Source organism: Lonchura striata, chromosome 5 (genome assembly GCF_046129695.1).
Source record: "Lonchura striata isolate bLonStr1 chromosome 5, bLonStr1.mat, whole genome shotgun sequence".
NCBI lineage: Eukaryota > Metazoa > Chordata > Aves > Passeriformes > Estrildidae > Lonchura > Lonchura striata.
In genome coordinates, this window is record NC_134607.1 from 19,516,986 (window position 1) to 19,544,108 (window position 27,123).

Below are 27,123 nucleotides of genomic sequence, written 5' to 3' on the forward strand. Positions count from 1 at the left end.
CCTGCAAGTACAACTTCATCACAAAGCCTTCGAGTGCTAGCGACCTACAAGTATCTCAGTGAAAGGTGAGATGTACTACTGTGGTTTTAAGAGAGGTTTTCAAGGGCCAAGCAGAAGTTTCCCAGTTCCTCTTTTATCTGGTGGAGTGCCCTCTTGACTTTCTGTGGTGTGTTCAAAACCTCTATGCTGCTGGTGAAGGGGTCATAGTGCAGAGCAAAAGGCTTCTTGATCTTCATCGCGTAGTTCCTGTGGGGAGACAGGACAGAGCTTCTAGTTCAAAAAGCTTTTCCTGAAGTGCAAAACCTGCAGGACCTCATTTCTCAGGGTGCAGCCATGGCCTTACTGGGGAGCAGAGGCTGCTGTGACACCTCCTGGCTGCTTCTCCTGAGCTTTGCCTGGTGCAGCACATCCTGCCCACGTCTGAGCCCCAAAGATCTGCAGTGCCTGGTCTCAGCCTGGCTGGCTGAGTCCCGTCTGTGCTCTCACAGCTCTGCGTTCACACAATTCAGAGTTATTACAACCACAAGCTGAGGAATGCAGGAGCACAGCATGTCTGCCGCCTTCACTTCCAAGAAATAACCTGGAGCAGCTCTTTCTGTGTAATATTCTAAAAACCTGTTGATACTAGGCATCCTGGGCTATTTTTCTGTCTCTATTAAAAGAAAAAACATGATTGCTTGCCATTTTTGACAATATTTCCATTAAGTGCATGCTGCTAGGAACCCCCTGTACTGATGTTGCCTTATGTTTTCCGTGCTGACAGATTCTTGTGCCTTTAGTTATTTTGAGCAGCCTTGGCTGTGCAAGTGTCTTGAAAAAATGTATGAAAAAACTTCATGCCTGAGAGTGGTGTATTCCTTGTCCTCATACCTTCTTTGCAGGTTTGCCTGAGTCAAATGCTTTACAAGTCCTCTCTCTTCTGCCAGTGAGTTCTCACCCACGTTTTTACACGTATTAAAAATTTAATGTGAACATTTAGATTTAAGATGACAAGCCTAATTAGCCATGGTTATAGCCCCAGCAGACACTGCTTCTGGGGAAGAGAGTAGGGAAGAAGTCTGGCTCAGGTTCTCTTCCTCTAATAAATTCCTCATTTCAGCTCCTGCATGCTCCCCAGTAGCTCCACAACCAACACCCTACCTCCAGCCAGAATTGGTCATGTTGTTCTAACTGTTGGACACAAAGGCCAGAATTTAAATCCTGCTTACTTAAAAAAAAAAAAAAAAAAAAAAGGAAAAAGAAAAAAATATCCTTACTGCACACCATCACAGAGTTAAGGAAATGTGTTTAGAAACACCTCAAGCTAATTTGAAATTATGTTATTTAGGTTGCAGACAGCTATTTCATAGCAATTAGATTTCTGGTGAATGCTGATTCTGGATTCTTGTGCAGATATAATCAGAGGAGAAAGGCAATCTTGTTTTTAAGCCCCCTGCTGATCCATGCTCATTCCAGAGCCTGCTATGAAATTTCCATGTGACTTTGGGTAAATCAGCTCTTCACAATCTCCTCCTGTTTGTATGGACTAGCACATAGGGTAGGATTGCACTCTCACAGTTCAGTTATAGAATTTTCCTCAGAAGGTGCTAAAATGAAGCATTGTTAAGATAAAGCACGGGGACAGGGCATAGCAAAAGTAAATTCAGACTTTCCGTGAACCTTTTCTGAGATAAGCAAGCTCCTGCTTAACTTTGTTGTACAAAAGCCACTATGCAGATGCTGAGATAGTAATGTAAATAGATGTATTTGAGGTCAAGAATCAAACCATTAGTTTTGTGGGGAACTAATGGTTACTGCAATGTAAATGTAAATTGATGTATTTGAGATTAAGAATCAAATCAGTATGCCCCCCTCAATGAAAATACCCACAAGCACTTTACTTACTGAAACTTAACCTTGGCATCTTCCAGATTTTCTGCTATGAAATAGACAGGCTGGAAGGCTTGATCCTGGTAGGGGTGAACTGCAGTCACTTCTGGGTCAAAAGGCTTGTGCTCTGGCTTGTTTGACAAAGCATACTTTGTAGCAGGAGCAACACCAGTTAGAGCAGGTGAATGAACAGAGAAAGAATTAGTCCCTGCTGAGCAGTGAAATTCTCTTTGGGGAATAGTTAGGGGTAATATAAAGTCCTGTTCTTTCATATGTCAGAGCTGATTTTCATAATTAGCAGTTAATAAACCAAATAATAAAGATTTTTTTTTTATGTATTTCCTGTATCACAGTGATGTAAAAGCAGAGAGCACAGCCATGTCCTCAGACAGGGAGGGGAAAATCTGTGTCACCCCCCAAAATATAAATATCCAGAAGAAAAAAAATCATGCTTCTTTTTTTCAAATAGTATCACAGAAGTTTCACACTCCTGTCTAGCATTACTTTAGAGTCCCCTAGACCTTGCCACAAATTTCATGCTTCCTGCTGCAATGAAGATCAGAAGACAGAATGCTTCTGGTATTTTATGCACAGCTCCCAGGCCAGTATAGCAACCTAAAATCTTCCCTGAAATCCAATATATAAATAAATACGTGTGCACATTTGTATTTTTGAACCCATAGGGGTTCTTCTATATATTTTTTTCTCCAGTTCTCTTATATTACCCCTCCCCAAGCAAACAAAAGGCTTATAGAAGCCACTTCTGTCCATACTGCAGTCACAGATACATCTATATAGTTTGTTTACATATACTGGAAATGCCTTTTAAACCAGCTACCAATTTGGCACTAGCACAAAGTCCTGGGAAGGCAGCTCTGCTTAGGCTTAAAGTGAGTTCCCAAACACTTTGTCTGCCCCTGAAACCCAGGTGAGGTACTTTAAACCCAGCTCAGCCCCAGTGACGTTTGAACTGCATCACGGATGTGCCTAAAAACTGGTTGGGCCTCCAGCTGGCCAGGTTGGTGAAGTGTCCTGGGTACAAACCAAAAGGAGAAAGGAACTCATCCCATCAATGCTGAGACCTTTCTTCCCACCTTCAGACTGGACAGTGGGCCCCATCCACCTAGGGACATTCTTTTAGTACCCACCCTTCTCTGAGATCTGTCTCTTTCCCTTTCTCCTGCCCCAGTCTTTAGAAGACACCCTTCACCATTTTATAATCCAGATGTCAGCTTTCAGGGTGCTACTTGTAAATAACTGGTAAGAGTGGGTGATGCTGCTCAAGACTTTCAGTTCAATCTGCTAGCTGGAAAAATTCAGACAGTACTCCTAAGCACATACTTAGACATTTCAATGAACTGGTGCAGAAATAAATACCAGGCTTAAAAAAAAACCTAACATAAACAAACCCAAAAAAACCAAAACCCAAAAACTCCCAAGAATATGTAAAAGATGGTGTTTTTCTTGCTCTTAATTTGCAGTGTGTAATTGAAGAGTAAACCTTGGATAGCACTCATACAATCTAAGATGGTTGGTATATACAAACATGAGGCTGCTCTTAGAATCTTAGAAGCTCTGGGGAACTAATGGGAAAAGGTTTCAGTAACTCAAAACCTGACAGGGGTCCTGCTATACTGTCAGTGTTGAAGCAGAACTAAAATCCCATTGATTTCAGTGGAAGTTCAGTTCAAAACTGGATGGCCTTAAAGGCCTCTATAAGTTAAGTACTGGGTGTGCTGCAAGAAAAGCATATGTAGCACTGAGTGTTGCCAGAATTGTGGTATGAGCCATAAGATTTTACAGTATGTAGGACAGAGTCCAGCTGAGTGTTAACAGAAGAAGCATTTGGGATAATGTAGAACAGCTGACAGAATATAGTGAAATAAACAGTGCAATACTGAGAGCTTTTGGGGAGGAATTCTTACAGTTCAGAGGAGGCAAGTTTGGCCAGCAGTCAGACGCATTACAACTGCTCAGTTTAGACTCAGGGATGGTTATCCTTCTGATACCTAGCTGCTGTTACTAAATGCTTTGTTAGGTAACAGGGATTTAAGTGTGAGGCTCATGCAGAGAGTGCCTAGCTCTTCCTCTCATTCTCTGCCTTACCCCCAAATTATGCCCTGAGTTTGGGCAGGATCAACTCATGCATAGAAAATATCTACCTGAAGCTGGCTTCAAACTGGTAGGAGTGGGTGCTATGGAGAAAAGGGAAATGTTTTAGAGATTTCATAGTCAGGATGTGGTTCCCTTGGTTACAGTCACACACCCACAGACAGTCAGTCCGGGCTGCAGCTCAGGGATGTTCCCAGGCTTCTTGCTGATGCTAAGTTCTCATATAACATCAACTGCATGACTGCATTGCCCGCTCCCGCTGGTTAGTTGTTATCTTCTTGTAGCCAGCCATCTAACCTTAGTAACTCATGCCCTTATTCCCTCTTTGGTGACTGAATCATTCTGCTGCTCCTGGCCTAGAAGCCTTCAGGTCCAAAGAAACCTCTCCCTTGCCCAGGCTGCTGTAGTGTGTCTCCTTCAGCACATGACCTGCAGTGAGATTCCTACAGTATTTGCTATATTCACTGCCAACAAAGTGCCAAAACTTCAGTGCCTGTGCCAGATCTGTTGATCAGCTAAATGCCAGGGAAGTGAGTCTGGGACCTCCATGCAGAAGTCTGTGTCTGGCCCACTGAGAAGACTGGCAGATAATTATTAGGTTGGATAATGGCTTTCTGCCAAGCAGCAACAAAACTTATCTGGAGCAATAAACTCAAGTCTATCATGAGCCTCATTATCTTCCAGTCTTCATCTTCTCTGACAGATCTGTCTAGACACTATTTATTTCTAAAAAAATCCTTTCTATGAAACAGGCACTGCACTACACATATTTTCTCTCTTCGGCTGTAAAGGAAGCAGCTGGTACAGGTTTGCAAGTTACTAACAGGTGCTTAGGCATTGGACCTCACCACTTTACCCACACTGCCAGTGCCTACAATGAAGTTAGAATCAGATGCTCAGGCAGACTAGAATGAATAAATGGAAATATTTCTATATTTTGATTTTGTTATAAATAAAAATCAATGAGACTAAATCAGTCAGCTAAATAAGGAAACTTCAGCTCTTAAATTCATGGATATAATTAAGTTGTGTAGAACAAGTATCAGGAGTTTAAGGTGAATTGCAGAGAACCACTAAGCCATTGTTCCAGAAGATGCACAGTGAGGAACTTGCAGAGCTCACAAAGGGATTCTGCAGGGTGCATAGCAGAACTGCTGGATAACTGCTTGCCCATCTTCTGATTTTGGTGTTATATAAAAGATGAACATGCTGAAAGGGATATAATCCTTTTCATTACCTGTTCATTATAAATGCCATCATTCCTGCCTGTATTTTCAGTAATATGATGGATTAACACAGAGGTAGACTCAGCTTTTTCAAAAGTTTATCCAGTAGCTTTACCCAACAATTACCAGTGATAAAAGTAATGACAAAAAACTGCCATTTATCAGCTCAGGATCAGTTAGGACTTCCACTCTCAGCCTCAGAGGTACGGAGTTTGAGATGCAGTTGTACTTTTCTGTTCTATAGAGCAGTTTTGTGCACAAGCAGTCCTCGCCTATGGTTTTAACCAAAATCAGAAAAGCTTGTTGGTGTCTGAGGAAGAAAAAGGTGGAAATAGAGAAGAGAGAGGACAAGTCTGGTGCACTTGACTCCAGACACCAAAAGTGAGCATTTCTGATGAGATTTTTACATTCATTTGAGTAAAGTTTAAACAGAAAAAGGAAGTAACCACATCAGATAGATTTTGTCATGCATATTGCTATGAAAGCTACATAAATACCAGCAATATTTTTACCTCTGCCCTTTAGTATCCTGTTTAACACACAAATTGACTTGATTTAGAACCATAATAGTAGAATAAATGTGGCCTTGAATTGTGGTTTTATTGGACATTACTGGTTTTACCAGGTAAATGAAAGCAAGTTTATGATTCCTGTTTGTTGTCAGTGAATATAAGAAGTACTGAAGGATTCCCAGATAAACAGTAGCTTCAGCAGTACATAGTGTGAAACTGATGAGCAATCAGGCCAAGATCAGGCCGCTGTGTAGGAAGGAAGTCATGTTTATTCCTCTAGAGGGCTAATGAACATGCAGATCTTCCAGCTTATCAAGAGAGAAAGCTCTCCACAGAGTTACCTCACAAAAATCTCCAAATTGCAAGTGTTGTGAGGAAAACCAATGCTAAACTCAGCAAACTGTAAAAGTGAAGGTTGATGTCTTGGAAGGTTTGGCTTTTCCTGTGTTAATTTCAGCTGCCATTCTGTGGGGTCTCCTACTTGAAATACCTTGAGATTCATCAAAATGTTGGGTTTTTCCTCCTGTCAATTGACTGGGAAGTGAGCTGACCTGTACACAATTGGGAGAGTTTTGTAAAATGTTTATTGCCATGACAACCCAACTATCTCCAGTTGTGGGAGTCCAAGCTATGCTAATACAGCCACAATTCCATGTGAATGTATCATGTATCTGGCTGTTAGGCTGCTGAGTTTATGTGTTAAGTTTAAAATATAACTCCCATGAAAAAAGAAAAAAAAAGGTTTCTGGTTTATAAAAAATGCTTGGAAAGAGTGGTATTTATTTTCCTTTGGCTCTTACCAGTTTAAAAAAAGGTCATCCAATATCTGCACAGCTTGGAGCTTTTGAGCCCTACCAGTTTAGGGCTTCTGCAATTAATAAGTGATCACCTGTATCAGTGCTCTTCAAAGTTAAGGAGAAATTAATATCTCTCTTATAAGCTGTTTGGTCAAACGAGGGGAAACCCACTTTCTGTAAAAGTGTGCAAGTCTTCTTTCTACAGTTAATCTACCTAAGCAAGGCAGCATGAAACCTGTGCTTGCAGATTTTGAGCTGTGTAAAACTAGAGCTGACATTAGTTTTGGAATGTATTTAGGAATGAAAAATTCTAAAGCAATTTCTTTTTATCAGTGTCCGTGCTATTTCCTGTTTCTTTGCACTTCATTTGGTCCAGTCAATCGGTGCCTTTCTGGTTCATGTGTGTGTGAATGTCAATAGCATGGAAAAAATAGCCAAGCTCATAATAGGCATAATATTGCCCTCTAGTGAGTAATTCAGAAAGGAGCGTGAGTTTTGTGTCAAAGTCAGCTGTATCACTACTGGCAGGAGCAGGAAGAAACAAATCTAATATTTTATGGGATGCTTGCTTTCATTGCATTTCGTCTCTTTAGATGAAAGACAGGTACAATACCACAGTAGCTTTTCCCCTATACAGTAGCTTCCGTGAAGGGAGAATTATTTCTTTGAAAATAAAAGTCTGAATTTTAAATCATACTAATTTTTGTAGTAAAAACATAGTTTGCTTTTACCAGAGTTCAGGAAAGTGGGTTATAGAAATCTTTCAATATGACATTTGTCACATACCATCAGCTCCCCATAAGATGAAAGCAGTCCTGCCCCGTAAGCCTTGATCAATCCATTTTGCTTGCAGAGGCCAAACTCCACAGTAAACCAGTAAAGCTGGGAATAAGAACAACTTGTGGAAAAGAGTCTGAAAAGGCAGGAATTTTTAAGCTTATAATCTTTCCTTTAATTTTCTTTTATCTTCATTTCTTAATACCATTGTATCTTCAAATGTTATAGTTGCATATTTAATAGTTGCATATTTTTCTTCACAATATACATAGCACACACTAAACGTAACATGTAATTTTTCAATTTTGATGTCCCACTTAGAAAAAAAAATTAAATTTTGAATGATAATACATGGGTAAATAAAGTTATATCCTTTTCCTTCTTTGGAAGATGTTACTAAGTACCCTGCAACCTCTTAGCCTCACTGTAGTCAGTGGAAGCTGCCAGATTTCCATCCACAGTCCCCAGAAGGACAGAAAGATCCTGACAGAGAGCTCAACACCTTTGCAAAGGTACTTGAAAGGAGAATTTCCTTCCTTCTTTGTCTGTGTGATCTCATTCAGAAGAATTTAATTTATTTTTTTTTCTGTATTGTGCCAAACATATGTAAGTCATGCTCCAGCAGAAAACAAAGATATATTTCTCTGGGCTTTTCTTGTGATAAAAGCATACTTAGGACCATACTTCCTGTACCTGCTGGGCAACAGTGGGATGAAAGCAGCTCTTGGGTCTGCCAAACTTTTAGTGCTTCCCTTATTATAAAATCTGAGGAAGTGGACAGTGGAGGACAAGCCCTGGACACAGCCTAATGCCCAGAGAAGCTGGACAGGCATTGTGCAAAGGGAAAACACAGTAAGTGAGGCGTTTCAAGAATATGGCTTTGTCTCACAACTCTTCAAGGTTCCTTTAGAGACACAGAACACTTTGCTGCCTCATACACAGGGATAGACTTTGGCTTCATAGGTATGGCATTTTCAGGACCCTGCTTAAGGAACCACAGACAATTTGTAAATCTGGGACTTAGAATTTTTTAACCCTAGCAAAGGCAGGGATCTTAATCTCACTCTAGCCTCTCTAGACTCAGGTAGTGGAAGAGGCAGTGTGTACTGTCGCTGTCATAGCCTCCTCACATCACCAGTCCAGCACCTGAATGAAGTCACAAAGAACTCAGCACTTGTAGCAATCTTCAAAAATAATGGTGGTCTTACTTAGTCCTAACCCAAGGATGGATATGTGCAGATGGATTTTAGGTGAGCCACAACCTCCTTTCTGAATGGGACTGTGGACTGGTTAAGGAACTTTAGGAGTTACAGCCTTCTCTCATTCACTACCTGTACTAAATTAGTCTCACACAGTTTGGTGAGGGTAAGGCTCCTCTCCTCCTCTGAAAAAATCATCGAGGCTGCCATTATCAGAAAAATAAAAAAATCACCTGGCCTCCAGATGACTTTCAGAACAAGTCCAGATGGCAGTAAGGGGCTGTACAAATCATTTTGACAGTTGTAGACAGCCGAGTGACTCAGAACTGAATGGCAGTACCTGCTCCCCAAATTGCTTTTAAGTGCTCACCTATTTGGTTAGGTTAATGAATGTGGGGTGAACCAAAACGTGTGATGGGTCTCTGCACCCCATGTAGGAGAAAATACTGCTATCACCCTGGGTATCTAGTGTTTTAGGTGAATCTGAAATGTGAGTTGGGACCATCCTGTGTCTGAAATTGTAAGAACTCAGCTTAACAAATATATTCTTATAAAATCAATAAATGTAAACATTTCCTCAGGTGGAATCATCAGCACCATTCTGGGCTCCCCCAGAGGGATTCCAGTCCCTGCTGCAGCACCTTCCTAACTTGTGGAGGAGAAAAGGCAGTCCTGCCGATGCTCCCATTTCTGTAGTCAATCTGAGACACAAAAAGAGCCTTCCCTGCTCAGCAAGGGACTTGCAGTGAATCGTTTGGGGTTTGCCTCTAATATTAAACTGCCATCTGTACTTACTGTGGCCAGTTTCTCAATCTCCTCTTCAGATGATCCAAGAGAAGCCAGTCCAATATCCTAAAGCAAGTAAGCAAACAGACAGAGTTACACTGGTGTGATTATTCAGCCCAAGGGAGAGAAAGAGGGGAAGGGGGAGGGCCACATCATTTCTAGCATGAATAGCATGAACTATTCATTGTTTTTGTCACCCAAAATGACCTTCCATGGCTTCCAGGATGCCTACCTCTCCCTGGCCCCCAGCTACATACCACTGGGAGCCACATTAGATGAGTGATTAATCCTCAGTGTTCTCTGTGTAAAATTAACCATCTCTTGTCTTAATGCTGGACTATCTATACCAGGCAAAAATTTACAGGGAGTCATGAGAAGGAAGGACAGAAAGATGGGTTTTATCTTTGTCATTACCTTTCTGTCCCTCACTCTTTCTGACAGCCCTTTATGAGCAGGCCAGATCTATGCAGGGATGATTCTGTTTACTTTCATCTGCGCTCCCTGTTAAATGTTATTCTCACACTAGGAAACTGTTCATGTCTCTTTTTTTTTTGCTATCCCAGGAGCCATATCATGCAACAAACAAGCAAAATTAGGGCATTTTCACCATTCATCGTCTCATATTGAATGGAGCAAAAAAGAATTTCCATGGGGTGAATTTCAACTGTGAAAATACTTTGTGGGGACAAAAAAAGTGAAATGTGAAAATTCACTGAATGTGATCTCATGTTTTGTAGTCTGTGGTATTGATAGGAAAAGAAGAAAATGGAAAACTTTGAAATTGCTGTAGTCTTTTATTTGTAATGTGTCTTAAGTTACAGTATTGAACTGACCTGAATAGGTTTCCTCCAGAATAAATTATAGATGACTAGCATGCTTAAAGTACTACTCTTCTGATTCTGTTAATAACGAATATTTATGATGAAAATGGTAACTGGCATGTATTCAAGTTGATACAACTGGAAACCACATCATATGAGGTGAACTGATTTTCTTTTAAAGATATTTCTTCTGGGACCTAGCTCATGCTGGGACCTACATCATGTTACCCCTCCGATCCTATTGCTAGTTTCCATACTGGCCACTGATTGACAAGCCTGGACAATGAGATGTCTTCTTCCCTCTGCTATGGTTTTGAGGAACATTCATAGTTCTGAAGTCTTTTATTAGGAGAGGTCATTGAGTTCAGTTGGGTCTGACACTGACCGCTCATACTAAATAGCCCCTTATTGTACAAAGTAGCTCTGTTTGCTTTTTGGAGCCTCCTCACCAGTGTGAGCAATGCTGTGAGAATCTGATGAGTTGTAAAGGGGAAAATAACTCTGATGAATGACATGGTGATGGACACAATTAAAGTCTCTTGTGAGACAAGAATGTAGATCCAGAGACAGAGCCAGCTTGGAGGCTCAGCTGTGTAGGTTCATGTGGTGTAGGACAGGAATCAGGGGAGCAGCTCGGTCAGCAGAGCTCAGACTCCAGCCCCACAGAGCCATCTTCCTCCAGACTGACACAGCCCTCCCACAGAGAAGTCCCACAAGCTCTGCCTGCCCTTCCTTTCACACCATGTCCACAGGGAGCAGTGTCACCACTCCCTTGGAGGAAATATCTCCCAAGTCACTGCTAGCCCACCATGCCTGGAGGTCATGACTCAGGAACAATCCAGTCTTAGAACTGCATTTCATGGTGAGCTGCATGTATTGAAGGCACTCTGGCCTGCTATCCAGAGCAGTTGGTTAAGGAGCCAGCAGAAAATGTTCTTACCTGTGAGAACTGGGCAAAATCCCTGTCAGCCAGCATGGGAACATGACCCAACAACTCATGGCAGCAGTCTCTGGAAAATAAGTGCCCTTCTTGTTTAGTAAAGGCTTCCTTTCCTGCCCTTCATGAACTCCATGTGAAGGACTTTAGCCAATAGCCTCCAAAGGGAGCTGGTGTGAGTTCTGCTCCACAGTGGCTGCCTCCGTACATGGCCTAGCTCTGCAAGGATCAGAGCACTCTCTCCAGCCACAGGCAGCCAGCTGCCCCCTGCCACCTTGTCTATTGTCTCCTTGGGATGGCATGGGCACTAACCTTCTATGTCACAACATCTTTGAAAGGTCCCTGTTTTGTCCCAGCATACAACAAAAGTGTCTGTGTGAACTTGTAATTTCTCATGAAATGTAATTGCTGTTGTCTGGCCAGCACTTACTGGGAGAGATTCACAGCAGGAAATCAAACCCTAGCAGATGGTAACTGAAGGCAGGATGAAAAGATTAAACCAGATACTCTTCAGTCTTTTCCTTCCCCAGGCAAAAGAGACAGAGAACCACACCCTCTCATGCATGACTTCCCCTTCTAAGTCTCCAGCTACCAGTTTCTCAAATTGTTTTATTCTGTAGACTACTGGATGGAACTCCAGAGCCAGTCCCAAGAGGATGAGCCCCAGCACATTCAGAAGGATGGAATTATGTCAGGGCATCAAACTTACGGTTCTGGGGAATGCATAGGAGAAGAGGAATGCCTTGTATACTGTGTGCACTGAAAGACACGAAATGCCAGGCTGGCAAGGAAGTCACGAGCAGACAGCTGTCCTGCAGCAGGTCTCAGCTGGAAACCTGTTCTCTCTGCAAAGGGAAGGGACACCAAATTCAGCTCTTTCTAGGGTTAACTACACAGCATATATACTTTAGCTAAGTAGTTTCAGGGATCCTTCCTCTTCTGTTGGGATAGTTCCCTCCACCAAGCATAGCAGGCACAACTTGGCTTATCACGATTGATGCATAGGACCAGTTCCTGCAACATGGAATCACCTATTCATCTATCCTGTGTGTATTACATAGCAGTATCACGAGGTGTGGGAGCCCTGCCCACTCCAGTGCACATTTTTGCACATACACACACAATTCTCTCTGTTCCACATGACTCTGCTGTGTCTGAGGCCACACATGGCCCTTACGATCAAGCAGGGAACAAAACCTGCATCTGGTGCTTTTTCTTCTTTTTTCTTGGTTTTTTTTTTTTTTTTACCATTATGTTTGTCTAGAATCCACTACACAGCCTCCCAACGATGTGATTGTAGGTGTTTTGCTGTGCACATGTCCACAGAGCAGGACACAGAAGAATGCAATACTTCTGCCCTGTGATTTCAGCTTGTACATCCAGTGTTACCCCAAAGTACTCTGCATTACCATGAAAGGACTGTGAGAGATAACCAAAAAAATAACCAGTTTGGTGGTCATAGAACACACACTCTACATTTCCATGGGAAACATGTTGGTGGTCTGCAAAGCTAAGAAAATTGAAAATCACCACTTTCAAAGTGAGCCAATGATAATCTTTTTGAAGTCCTATATTCAAAATCTGTGTTTCATTCTCAGCTCCTGTAAATGACATCTCGTCTTCTTTAAAGCATAAAACAGCATTTTAGAAAAATCAGAAATGGCTTTATTTTCAATTCTTCATCCATATTCTATTGTGTCTTGAAGCCTATAACCTTTTTTTTTTTCCTTTTTTGTATAAACAAACAAAAAAATCCCACCCAGAAACCAAGCCATTTACAAGATTTGTTTTGATTTGTTTTTTCATGTTTTTTTTTTCCAGAATTTCTTGTCTTACTCTGTCAGGCTATTAGTATTTTTCCCATTACAAAATGAAACAAAACACTCAGAGAAAGAAAAAAAAGGAAAAAAAATCAAAGAAATTACAAAATATATGAAGAAATAGAGGACTAAGAGGACAAAAAGAATGCTTCTTCCTGACATTGTGATGGACTAGGTGGTGGGCATTTGTCACTGATATCTTCTATTGCTCCACTCAATTCAAAGGTAATTAGTACAGAACTGCCTCAAAAATTAACACTTAAAAAAAAAAAAAATTAAACCTATGGAGAGTATGTATCTACCTTTGTCTATTTGCTCATCCAGTCCAGAGGAATGTGAAAATTTCAGAATCTGGTAATCTTTGGGCTGAATTCTGAGTGAAAATTGTACTAGATGAAAAATATATTATATGAAAACCAAGACCTTAGTAACTCAATTTTGGAAGGACTATGAAAGAGTCCAGGGAAATTTATACAGCTTTAGCATCCATGTTGGAGGAGAAGAAGGGAAAATGAAAATTACAACTTGCGTTCCCTGAGATGTTCTTTTAAATAGCAGCCAGTGAATCAGACAGTCTGCTGATGGAACAGACTTGTCCAGTTGCCTTGAAAAGCCCTAGGAAAAAGTTACCTGCTGAAGGTAATATCTGCAAAACCTGAATTTCTAGTTCATGACTGCACAATAAAACCAGCAATCAGTAGAGAACTGGGGATGTGGCTGGTTGACCTGCTGCCCAAAGATCTGGGAAATCAAAGAGCGTTGCAGAGAAGGTCTTGAGCAGTTGACCTAAAGTAATCTGCAAGGCTTAATTCTTGGCCCAAAAACTGATGTATACAGGCAGCCTGTGCATTGTAGTGTGAGCTTGCTTGAGATCACTGGCTGTAATTTCTTCCAGCTGTGGAACACAATGACTGCCTAAATCCAAACATCTTTCCTAGAAAGAAAGATGTGCCTAGGTCCATCTAGTTAACCCTTTAGGAAATCACTTGCCATGTGTAAGGGATCACACTGTTAACTACTTAATTCCCTTTAAGTAATTGGGAAATATTTGTAAAGTATTGTTCATTTCTCTTCAAGCCAGCCTTACTAATAGGTAATAACAGACAAATCTCATACTGAATCAAAAGGAATTGCTTTCTTATGTTCACAGATACTGCTAAGTTAAAGAGAAGATGGAAGTTTATCTCGCTGTGTGGGATGGTTTTAACATGATCACTTTCTTTCCACATTATCCCTCTCTCTCTCTCTCTCTGTGCTTCCTGTGGTTTATTATTTTCAAAGCTGTACAAGGGGAGGTTCAGAATTGACATACAGAAGCATTTATTATCTGAGAGGGTGGTCAAACACTGAGAATAGGCTCCTTAGAGAATTGGTGGGTGCCCCAAGCCTAACAGCATTTAAGAGGAGTTTGGTCAATGCCCTTAACAACATTCTTTAATTTTTGGTCAGATGTTAGACCTTGCAGATGCTTCTGACTCAGACTGAGTTTGGGCCTTGCAATAATGTCAATCTTCTTGCTATTCTAGAAAGTATTCTGCATAGTGAAATCACCTTCTTTGAGGAAAGTGAGCCAAGATATCCATTCAAAGCCTCATATAATGGGACTAAAATAGTTTCCTCACCTCTTAATTGTGCCTAGCTGTTAACACAGCTCTTCTGAAAAAAATTTGTTTCATTCAAGCATAACCTGTAGGCTAAAGTAATCCAATTTTAATGTACAGTTTAATGAGGGCAGGATCAGTGGTCCCAAGAACTATGAATAGTTCTATATTTTCCTTAACTGTCCATTTCAGAATGGAATAAAATGCCTCTGAAATACTTGATATTCATTCCCAGTTAATTCATACAATCAGCTTATGGTAGACACCTTGTGTTTATAGTAAATGAGTTGTAACTCACTGAGAACATAGTTCCAAATATTACTGGCAGGCTTTCAGAGTTGCTGTTTAGTTTGTTTTGTTTTGTTTATGACACAGAGAATATTTAGAATCAGAGCCTGTAAAGGGAGTGAGCAGACTCCCAGCAATCAAATCCTGTCAACTAACATGAGCAATGCAAATAGGATTATAGCAGGATAGTTTTACACTATCATAAATTCTCCCACTTTGAAATCACCTGATCCACTCGAAGGATATGCATATCTGTGATAATCAAGTCAGAATCACAATTCCTGGAGCTCCCTGCTGTCAGCTATTGTGTAAATTAAATGAGATCAACTTCTTCAAGACAAAAAGTATTTATCAGCCCAGTTATAATAAGAGGGAAGTAAGATGGGTAGTTGAATAGAAGTGAGAATACATGAGAAAATACATAATGCCTACACAGAAAAATTTCTACAGCTGGGTGCAATGGTGTTCATGGAAGATATGCTTTTCACATGGCAACTCTCCCTTCCTTTACATTAAACGTGCAATAAAAACCATGTAATCAAACAGCTTAATCTTCATGAGAAATGTCAAAGTCTTAGAAAACTCTTCAGACACAGAAAGCTTATTCAAGCTAAATGATATCCCCTACTATTATATGGAGCAGGTCACTTGATTTTCTGAGTATTGTATTTAAATGCAATTGATTGAAAGTTAAGACATATATTTTATTGTGTATTTCATCATGGTGATAAGCTGTCCTCTCTCTGGCACATCTTTTCACTGAGGAGGAGGCTTTAAAGATCAATCACCTCTCTTTAGTAATTCTTGATAATCCGGTTTACACAAAGCACCTGTCTTTGGGAGTCCATGTAGCCTGTGGCCTCATAATGCAGGCTCCCTTGCTCTCCTGCTCCTTGCTAGCTAACAGGTCAACCTGGCAAATTTGTGTGTCCTTTTTTAAGGTGACTTCTTCATGCCTTTATGGACTACACCACATCCTTTGTGCTCTCCTGTCGGCATAGGGCAGGCACCAAAAAGTTTAGTGTGACAAGTGGTGCTACAGACAGAAGGAAGCAGAGTTGTTTCAAGGCAGCTGCTGATTGACCAGAGGATGTCCTGGAAATAATTTTCTCTAGCATACATCCCCATCCTGCCTGATGGATCAGGAAAAAGATGCACTTTAGAGGTATGTACCTCTGCTTGTGTTTGGGTCTTACTATCAGCATGGCTATGGAAGCATAAAACAGAGCCAAACCCATATAAGGCTGGGTGGAAGTCACACTGAGGCACTGTGTGCTGTGACTGCACTGCTGCTAGTACAGGGATTAGCTGGTTAGTGACACACTAGCAGCTGCCACTCACAGAACAGACACAAACTTCCAACTGGGTCCCTCTGTGTGTGTGGAATGAATGCCCTGTGCTAGAGCTCATCAGCTCTGCTCACCAGCTTGTTTCCTTGTGGTGCACAAATATGTGCAGGGAACCCTAGAATAAATCATGGTTTATAATGACTGACCTTTTAAAAATCTGGAGACATCCTGAAGCTGAGGGATGTTATCCTCTCGGTAGCTGCAGTGCTTCTCGAGCTGCTGGAAAGCATCCAGGTACTGGGCACAGGCATGAGTAGGGTAAAGGCTCCTCAGCTTCCTGTAGACTTCTTTCCTGGAAATCAAAAACCGGATAGTGTGAGACACCTCAATAAAGCAGTGTTGGGAAGGATGGATAAATATAATTATCCATAAATAATACATCCAGGATGAGAACAGTCCTCCCTGCTAGCCAGACAATGCCTTTGCCCATGGATGGGTCCAGGGGTCAAGTGGATTGTTCCATCTCACTCCCCAAAATGTATGGTTCACCCCACACCTGTATCCCTCCCTAAAATATCAAGTGCTGTAACCCCATTGGCCCAAGCCTTGTTCCAGCCCACCCTGAAGCCCCCTGATAAGGGGTCTTTGAGGGGCCAGACCCTCTCTTGGATCTTCCCCCTCATAGGACCTCCACCCTCTCCTAGAGCATCCTCCTGTCTCTCCCCTCCCCCATCTCCTTAAGCCTCGCCACGTGCTGAGTCTGGCAGCTTGAGGCAGGACCTTTCTGTGTCCCTAATAAACCTTAGAGCAGCCTTCAGAGATCTCTCATCTCCATTCACATAAACCATCCTGGAGCACAGCGCGCCCTACAAAGCAGTATTTATCTGTACCATCTACAGATCCACAGAGAGAAGTAAAGTCCCAGCATGGGGGTCATAGTCTAAAAATCTGAGCTCGGGACACCTGGTGCTTGAAAGCTGGTTCTGGTTGGATGTAGAAAATCGTAAGGGCTTTTTATTTTACTTTTCCTTCAAAAGGTGTTCTTTGATGTTACATAACTCTAATTCTGATACAGAAGTGTTTCTTGATTAGGCACCTTCTTGCTAAGGGTGTTGGAGGCATCAGGGGAATCTTGGAGAGAGCTGAATCTGGGATACTCTGTTGTTCAGTTTAGGAAAAGAATGAATCGGGTATTCCCCTCCTTTCTATCTTTGGGTACAACTTGAAATGTTGGTCCCTCCTTTTCCACCCTGAAGCCTACCCTAGATCTGCCTCCTAAAAACCTCTGGGAAAAGCATCTCTTCTGATACTGAAGGGTAATATCTGGACAGGTGAAGAGGTTTGTATTTTTGTACTTCAAAATGCCTAGCACGGGCTATGTATTTGAAAGATATGCCAGCTTCTTGAAGCATTTATCCCACTACGCAAAAAGAGACCAGCTGAAAATAATATATGTAACCTGATTTGGGCACAGGCTTTAAGCTTCTCTTGGATTTAGAGTTGTGGTTTGGAACATATTTAGCTGTTGCAAAATAAGCAAGTAGTAATAGGATGGCAAAGAACCTTATAGAAACGGTTATTTTTGTTCAGACGTGGCCCTAGGGTCTCAACAACTTTATAAACATTGTTTTATGAAAATTGAGATCATTCTTGGAAATGCCGGGTATGGGAAATGACCTTTTGTTTGCTTTGTAATTTTTTTTTTTACCATTATTATTATTATTCTCCTTTTTGTGATGCTGTTGTTGCTATGGAGGTGATAGCCATTCCCTGGTAATGGCTCTTTATTTGTACCACTGTCTTACGCAGTGTGGGAGTAATAATGAACCAGAATGAAGCAGGGGAGGAAAACCTTAGGAGGAAAAAAAGTTAAAAGAACAGAGGGAAACAGTGGCTGCTGTCACTATTGCAAAAGCCACAGGAGACTGGGCCATTTCCATGGAGGAATTAGGAAAAAATGAGGAGGACTAGAGTTCAAGTGTTCCCCTGGCTTATTTCCTCATAGAATACTACTGACTTCAGGGGGTTGTGTGGGATTTGAACCAGTACAGGGTTCATGCTCAGAAGGGAGTCTAGAGAGAGCAGCCTTGTTTACACTTGTGCACATATGGTCTCTTTTATCAAAGTGTCATTCTGCTGTGTGTCCAAACACTGGCTACCGCAGACATGCAGGCAGTCCCAGGGACCAGTGATGAATTAGCCAAAGCTAAGTGGTCCTCTAAGACAATCATCTAAGTTAATCCTCCAAAGTCAAGAGAGTAGCAGGTATGAAAGAACTGCTGGAAGCAAACTTTATGAAACGCTCTAGAAAGGAGCATCCTAATAAAAGATGGCTCCAGATGCTTGACAGAGTTTAAAGATGTGGCAGGTGCATTCCCATAATTTTCTCCTGAATTCTCCATTTTTCTTACACAGATTTTGCCCATATAGCATCTCTGATTGCTTCGTTTCAGGGCCTTCCAAGAAGTCACTTTGAAAACAAAAGCTCAGATCATCTGTACCCTCTGTTTTCTGAAAGTCATATTTCTTTGCTGGCTTGGTTTTCATTTTTATAACCACGTTGCTACAAACTGAAGGCATCCAGCATCTCCTCAGAGTGACACCAAGGGAATTTAGCTTGTGCTACAAATTTCCTCTGCAATTGCACAGTGCTCAATTAAGCTGTGCTGTAATGCAGCTGACCTCAGGGCACAGTCTCAGGGGGCTGTGATAAAAATTGTGAAGGCTAATTTTGGAAACAGCTTTACATAACAAGATAACCTGGGTTGCTGGGGTTGGCTGATTAAGGAAATGGGCAGATACTCTTTAAAAGTCTATTCTGTTGCCACAATGGGTCTAATTCTAGGTGGAGAAGAGCTGGAATGACGAAGGTTGGCAATAAAAGAGAAAAACAGGAAAGAACACAAAATTAAATTTTCCTAAATATGACATTCCCACACACCATCCCATGCCAAAATTGTTGGCTGGTGGTAGTAATCATGAGCATTACACTGACCATCAATCTTTGACTATTGAAAGATGCTATAAAACCTATTTGAGCTTAATAAAAGTGTGTCCTCCTGGATGAGCTGGATGCAAGGTTTTTATGTGGTCATGGCTTTCTGTGGCAAAGCAGATTTTACTTAAAGTATTGAAAGAGGTGGGATGCCAGAGAGGTTCTGGCATGAGGCATCTAGTTCTACAGATTTAAATCTTGGAATTGGAATAATCTTTGCTTGTTATTCAGGGCAAATTACTTAAGTTCTGGGGTTTTCAGTTGCAGTTAGAAAATGTGGTCTTCATTCTTCCTTTCCCCTACCTTTAGGCATTCTTTTGATTTTAATTTCTGAACAAAGACTCTCTCTTATGTGCCTATATGGAACCTTGCACAATCCCAGGACTCTGCTCTTACTTGAGACATTTGGACATATTAATGCTTTGTAGTATCACACAAATGTGGAATTACTGCTGCTTACTGATAAATTTTAAAGTTAGTGGGGAAAAGTGGAAAGAGAGGGATTTGAAATAAGAACTCTGCTCTCTTTCAAATCTGCCACATATTTCGCATACTGTTTAAAATGCTTTGAATTGAATTAATTTTATTTAATTCATTGGTTGTGGTTTGGGGGTCTCTTTTTTTTTGTTTTTTTTCTTGAGTGGCAGACCTTCAGGAGAAACAAAGCCCATGTGAAGAAATGCTGTAGCCTTGTAAAAATAATTTACCATCATTTCATATGATACCTAAGGCCCTTTCACAGTGTAAATAATGTATATTTGAAAGGCATTTCAAACTTTCCTCTACCTTCAGTTTGAGAAAATGATACATATTCATGTTAAAAGCAATGAATACTTGAAGGAGAACAAGCAAGGCTCCTCTGTCCTGTGGATATTGAATTAGCCATATCCTCTGAGTGAATTTCTGTCCTGTCAGTGGGCATTTTCTCCTGGTAATTAGTCTGAGAATGTGATATTTCTGCCAGCACCATAGCTATGGTGAATTAGAGGTCAGTCAGAACAAGTAATTCAATAGGGTACGGGTGTTTTCTGGCTTCTGATATCCTGATGGGATCTGCAGGTAGGGAGATAGTCAGGAAAATGCCTTTTACTCTAGAAAGTGAATAGTTAAGACCCGCTCTGAGAATGGCTTTCTGCAAAACAAATGACCAAAAGATGACATTTAACCAAAGAGCAAAATTACGTTGGATGAACAACATTTTAAAAAGGTTATAGCTGTCTCACATTGCTGGTCTTTCCCGGGACTGCTGTGGAATAGCCCAGCAGTTGAAGCACAAGTACCAAACTCACCAGGTTGCTGTTTCCTGTGCTGTGTACTCAATGTGAGGTAAAGGATCTCCTCTGTAATGAAGAGAAGAAATACGACTCGTGTCTCAAGATTTCAAGTTCAGTTTCCAAGCTTTTTTTTTTTTTTTTTGCCTGCACTGTGAATTTTTGATGTAATGAAAATAGAAACAGCTAAATAGTTAATAATGAACCATCTGTTTGTCTTGGTCAGCTCTAATGTGGGTGTTCTCTCTTCTATTACAATGTGGGGAGGAAACAGAGGGATATATGAGAAAGGAAGCTGTGTTTCTGGTTCACAGATGGAATTAGGGACCTCCAGGCTTGCCACTGCCTCTGCTGAAGGTGAGCAAAACACAGTGTGTGCCTGGAGGGACCCTCCCTGGAGGATGTGATCAGCTCAGCACCATCACAGAGAAGCTTTAAGAAACCCATGGGCAGAGAGCTGCCCAGGCACTCTCTGTGTGGTTAGCACTGATTCACTGATGGGTGCTCTTTTCTCCTCTTCCTCACTGTTATTTCCTCTGTAGCTCTGAGTCAGTTCAGTTCTGCTTTTGGGCTGTTCTGAGCTGTGCTGACTCTGATATTTAATGGAAAGACAAAACTGTATTCAGAAATCTCACAGAAGTCTTTGGAGACTTCACCAGTTCTTAGATAACATGAGGCTGATAAACCATGACCAGTTGTACCTTCACCTTTGATTTACCCTACAGAAAGCAGTGTAGTTCTGGTGAAGTTTTACACATAAAGGTAGAAACATTTCCCATCACTTACATGAGAACTGAAAGCTTTTTATGTTTTTAGGTAGTTAGTGTCCATAGACAGAGACACTTAAAAAAGCAAATAACAAAAAGCAGTAAATCACTTTCCACTGTCAAAAGTATGTTTGTAAATATTGTTCCTCAAATTTTCTTGAAAAAGATTAGCCTCAGCTCAGCACCAAGTCCTAAAAGGAACTTGAAAATTAAAATGAAGGGTCATATTGCAATCACTTCTGCTAAAACAAAATCCACCACTGGACTGGGATATGTGAATGCAGTCTTCAGATTTTTTGTCTTAAAATGTATTTGCTGTGCCATCACAAAAGTCTAGTTCACATGGAGTGGAAGCTTTTGTGGCTGAATTTTGTTGTCTCAAAAGTGGCCCCACTGATACATGAACAAAATGACATCAATGACATTTTTTGCACGTCAAGTCTGACAGCGTGGACTGTTGCACTTTCCCTTCAGCAGCCTTGTACTTACGCTCTGTAATTCAAGGCCAGGTCGGCAAAGAACGCCCTCCTCTTGTTGTACTCCAGGTCAGAGTATCCCTGGGTTAGAAAATAATCAGGAAAAAAAGTTTTACATTGTGAGAGATCTGTGGGCATAAGTAGAAATCATCAGAACCACCACTGGATCTGTGGAAGTGCAGGGTCCCCACCCAGTTCTCACTGTCCATTTTTTACTATGTTGTGATAAAGACAGACTCAGTGGTATCTGTTTAAAGGGGATGTTTACCTACTGAACACCAGCATTTTCTTTCTGATCCTTCTGTGTTTACTAAAAATAAAACTTCAAGCAGGCTTTGCCAGCTATTGAATATGCATACAGACATGGAATAACATTCCTTTTAATTTGCATCATTCATAATAGGTACTAAAACTTAAATCTGGAACTGTGTGCTAATATAACTCATAAAACAGCATTGATCAGCATCACTGTACAAATATTTATTATTCTAAAATATTCAGAATTTACTGGAACTACTTTGTATCCTGCAAGCCAAATTTGTCCCTTAGGTTTATTCACATAATTTTTAGTGTAGCAATAATACCAGTAACCCTGCAGTTAATGAGTGTTGTGTGGATGAATCTGAGGAAAGAGCTGGATCCTGAGAGCATGTTTATTTCATCATGTATTGTGGGTAATATGTTCATTCAGGTGCTTGTCAGTGGCTGTACCAAGCCCATGCAAAACCCACAAAAAGCTGCTGGGCCTGACTCACACAGATGCAGGGACATCCCAGCTTTGTCCCTGTGGGCTCTGCACCCATTCTCTGTGCAGCAGGAGCCTCCCTGGGGCACCTGCAGCCAGTGACAGGGGAGCCCAGAAACTGGTGCCACAGTGACATCAGTTTGATTGTTTTGGCCAGTAAAGAACAAACTGAAGGTGTGGAGAGAAACAACCCAAACTGTCTATTTGATAGGAAATGTATATGCAAAATGTTTGCTGAGCTACCTGTACATCAGCTTCTTTTGTGCTTTCCTCCATTTCTGAGCCCTGCTCAGAAGTCTGGTAAATCAGCCCACACTGTGCCCTCTCCTGCCACAGACAAGGGATGTTCAGTGCCTGAGATAACTTGTTTTCAACTTGTTAGGTATTTCTAAATTGCACTACATTCTGCCATTTAGATTTATTCCCACTCAATACTTCAGTAACTCAGCACCACTGCTGCTTCCTTGCAACCTCTTCAGTGCTCACACCTTCTATTTGGCAAAGGGTGAGGGGAACCTAGTCCAGTTCAAAGAATTCCCTATGTGTGCTCATTTATCTAATGAGAAACAGCCTAAGAGTTAGCTCAGGAAAATTACAAACACTTGGACTGTTTGTATCAGAAAGAAATAAGGAAGAATGAAAGATGTCCTTGTTAAGTAGGACATGAAGCTCTCCTAGAGCATTATAGTTGAATAAATGATTCTCAAAAATAAAATATAGACTTACAGACTTGGAAAGGTCTTTTTTATATTATACAGGACTGTATATAGCTCACAACAAAACCTGGTGTAGGCTAATGAAAGGGACTAAACAGAATTCAGACATGTAGAGAAGAGAATGACAAAAAAATGTCTTGTAGTTTCTGTTGACACACATCTAACCTTCACTACATTTCTCAGTGCAAAGTATCTCTTCTTTTTGTCCCTTCCATGCATTGCTTCTATGTGATTCTTGACAGAATAAAATGCTTCTGTGACCTGACTTGTCAAGTGACCTTTTGGGGTCCCTTTTGTGTCTGTGCCTAACTCATGTCTCATCTGTACTAAAGCTGGGAAACTTTGATGAGAAATAAGTGTTAAATTGTTTGTTTGTTTGTTCCAAGTACTTTGCCTTACTATCATCACTAGAGCAGGACTCTACAGTGCATTTTTCTTTCCCTCTCCTAGAGCAGGGCTTAGAGCAGGCCTAAGATGGCACACATAAAGCTGTTACAGTAAAACCCTTTTTGTGGTTTTAAAGATGAAATAACAGTAATGTTAAACTTACAGGGTGACCATGGTGCAAACTGGGGTCATATTTAGTGATCAGATGGTGACACTTGTCCAGATCCTGGATTTTTCTGGGGAACCAGGGCACTGGAGAGAAAGCAGAGTTAAGTGAGAGAGAATCAAATACATTTTAGAGAGAAAATAAGAGCTGTGCTGAAGATTATAAACGTTCTTTTCATCAATATATAAGAATATTCATATCTACATGTTACCATGATTGTCACACATCTCAGTAGTTGAATTGCTTCCTGACCAAATGGGCAGATTGGATGAAAAATTATCTGAATTTAACTTGCTGTGATCTTCTCTCAGTTTTAATTAATAAAAATAATTTTTAAAGGTAAAAATATTTTTTAGATCAAATGTGTTTTTTGTTTAACACAGAATAACAAATTTATTTCTTCATTCTGGATTTAAGAATATATTTTATTCCTGTCTAAACAGCAGTCTTACCTTTTCATACCTTTAAAAGTTAGACAATATTTTAAAAGGAAAACATGTTATTCATAAAATTTCTAGAAACCAAAGAAGTGAAAAATAATCTTCAAGTATTTTGCTTCTGGCTCATTATTTTTTCCAGAAACATTATTCTTTAGCCGTGTTTCCAAACAGCTTCCTTCTCATGAAGTGGGAAGCTTTATAAGTGACTAAAATGAAAATAAAATGTGATCATTTTATTTTAAATTAAAAATAATTTCTGGAAAAACACAAAGTTGATATTGCTTTCCAAAGTCTGATTGATGCTGTAATCTGACTTTCTGTGTTACATCTCAGAAAGGTCCATTTGGGGTCACCTCAATCTCATACTGGACAAGACATCAAACATCTCTCTACTGAACGGTAAATTTAACTTTTGCTATATTATATTAGATCCAAGCACATCAAGTTTAGAGAAGTACAAATCTAAAAATACCCACAGATGTTGGGGAAATTATGTAATTTTCATGCATTACAACCACTTCTAAGTAGGAAGAAATTCCAGTCTGACAGATGCCTTATATGTACCCAGATCTCTTTTCTGAGCCTTTGTCTGTGGCCGTACCAGTGGTTCTGCATGCAAGGTACCTTTCCTGCCATCTATTTATTGCCATATCCCCTCAAAACCTGTGCCTGATCACAGCTGCCCCAGTGTGTCCCCATACACATCTTGCCTGTTCCCTTCAGAAAGAAACATAAACACAGCCTCTTTTAACAGTCTCTAGTTTTTACTGTAGTTCCAAGTCCTGGCACATCTGAGACCTCTCAAATCCCAAGGAAATCATAAAGGAATTCTTCTCCAGCTCCAAAACCCTCTTTGGCTTTCCAGTTTCCCTGATAACAGTGATGTCCTTTTCATATGCCCACAGATCCTGAGAACAGCTTGGCGAGGGCTGCCTCTCATTGTTAGCCTGACTGAATTTCAAACAACACCCAAAGGTGCCCAAACAGGACTGTGTAAGTTAAAATGCTCTAGAAATATCTGTCTGGCCTCGTCAAGGGAGGGGAACCCCATGGTAATTCCGTGCTCAGAGAAGTCAGTCTGTGAGCTGGACCCTCAGCCTTCTCATTTGTCATCCTCAGGATTGTATTAAAGGTCTCTAACAGCTGTATTCATCCATTCCTCCCTGCAAACAGGAAAAACATCCATTTGCCTCTGTGTTTGTCTTGAAACAATTAGTTCTCTGCACAGCTTTCAGCACAAAATCTTCCTGTCATTGAGGAGTTTCTAGTTTTCTTCAGCTTTTTGTTCTGCTGTTCTATCCTTCCCATCTCCCTCTTTGCTGGAAAACTTCTCACCTCAGTTCCACAGGCAATGATAAAGTGCCTCCCTTTCTGCACCAATGGCAGTGGAAAGCAGCCATGCAGAGACAAATAATGAATGCACACTCACTGGCTTTCCAGACAAATTGAACTACTATTATGAAGCTGAAGCTAAAACTAAAAATTACTCCAAAAGAAGTGCACTAAGAGATGCATACATTTCTTACCTTTGTCTTCTCTGCTGGTTTTCACATCCTTTGCTACTCTCTTTAAGGAGGTGATAAGGATACCAACATCAGCACTGTGAACTTCGCATTCAACAAAAATGTCAAGATCATCCACAGAGTTCTTGGGCTTTTTGGCTCGACGGGTTTCAAAGTGACAGATTTGAGTTTCAAACATCTGCAAGAGCCAAGTGTTCATATGATGAAGCTTCTCCAAAGACTGAAAATCCAGGTAAGTCTAGATACATTTCTACAATGTCTTTAAAAGGTGACTAAAAGAGGTATTAACTAGAAGCACATGTTATGTAATGAAGTCCAGTAATGTCTGGTTTACAAAGAGCTAAAATACAGACAGAGCTAAAGATTAAACACTATAGCATTGCGTAGAGAAAGAAGGAGATGAAAGATGATATACTGTTGACTGTAGAATATCATCTGTGCAGAAATAGCAAATGAGTGGCTGAGTTACTTAAAATCCTGCCAGAATGAGAGCAGACCTATTGATGTATAATAGCACCATAATCATTAAATAATTGTGAGAAATAAGTAACAAGCACAATAGTTTTCTTTAGAGTAATTCATTTTCCCAGATAAGAGTGAGCACCTGGTAGGGGTACTTCAAGTGTCCAGACTACATAATGTCTGTGTGGCTTACAGCACTTATAGCCTTTGTATCTCCTGCCAAATATGTGGAGAAAATTCACTGGCTTCTAGCATCCCCACAGTCTGAGTGCTTGAAATGCTGGCCACCACAACTGCTAGAAAGAAGCATCTGATTGCTATCTCCTCTCTAAACAGCCCTTGCATGAAATGGTGATTCTTCTAAAAGACTGTGCCCAGATGTCCCTCCCAACAGAGCACTCTCCCTCTTTGCCCACCTCTCTGAGCAGCTGGAGCAAAACCAGGACAGCGAAAAAGGGGGAAGGCAGCAGGAGGTGCAAGTCAGGCAGGGAGCAGGAGAAGAGTGAGGAGGGGAGAGATGCAGACTGGGAGATATGAAGGAAGCAGAGACAGAAGAGAAGGCTCAGCAAAGGAAGGGGACATTGAGGTCTGTACCTCAAAGACTGCGGCTGCCTTAGAGAGCTCCATCTTCCTCACATTGTAGAGTGTGAGGGTCAGGATGAGAGTTGCTCTGTCATCCTCCCTGTTGGAGTCCAGGCTGCCTTGGCCGTTCAATGATTGCATGCCACACATCTCCTTCTCCTTGTTGGCATCTTCTTTTGGGCCTGACATCCCCACCAAATCAGTCTTCATTGGGAGACAGGGGGGTGAATTGCAACAGCCAGATATTGAGTGGAAACCACCCAAGGGTGTGGGAGCAATGGCCAGGGGAGCTGGTGGGACTGGAGATGCAATGTGTCTGTGTGTGGGGAGCTCAGAGCTGCCAGGAGCAGGGACACAAGCTGGTTGCTGTGTGTTAGGTGTAGGGACATTTATGTTGGCCATGCCAGAACACATCAAGGGAAGCCGCCTGTGTGGGATGTGCGCAAGAGCCCAAGATAGCCCTCCTCCCCCTGGCAACTTCAAAGTGCAGTCCTCCTGCTCTGTTTGAAGGTATCTGCAAGCTGTTCAGCCCTGGATAGGGCTTCCTTTGTGGAGAGAC

General features: G+C 41.2%; 1 protein-coding gene across 1 annotated transcript; it reads right to left on the reverse strand.

The window, feature by feature from the left end:
* LOC110473828 (tyrosine 3-monooxygenase-like) lies at window positions 1-26,753 on the reverse strand. Its single transcript, XM_021536710.3, has 12 exons — window positions 26,577-26,753; window positions 25,524-25,698; window positions 23,555-23,643; window positions 21,557-21,624; window positions 20,319-20,369; window positions 16,241-16,386; window positions 11,746-11,881; window positions 11,040-11,109; window positions 9,288-9,344; window positions 7,303-7,398; window positions 1,885-2,018; window positions 1-246 (listed from the first exon to the last, which is right to left on the reverse strand). Exons 1-12 carry the CDS (start codon window positions 26,751-26,753, stop codon window positions 87-89), a joined length of 1,359 nt encoding a protein of 452 aa, XP_021392385.3. The 3' UTR covers window positions 1-86.
* Window positions 26,754-27,123: the final 370 nt, after the last annotated feature.

What these genes read in the sequence shown, in the direction of transcription:
- LOC110473828 (XM_021536710.3), bottom strand. Translation starts at nt 26,753, where the DNA reads ATGTCAGGCCCAAAAGAAGATGCCAACAAGGAGAAGGAGATGTGTGGC. An exon ending in AGGCAGCCGCAGTCTTTGAG is followed by an intron (nt 25,699 to 26,576) that starts GTACAGACCTCA and finishes TGGCTCTTGCAG; the next exon opens with ATGTTTGAAACTCAAATCTG. An exon ending in GATGCCAAGGTTAAGTTTCA is followed by an intron (nt 247 to 1,884) that starts GTAAGTAAAGTG and finishes GTCTCCCCACAG; the next exon opens with GAACTACGCGATGAAGATCA.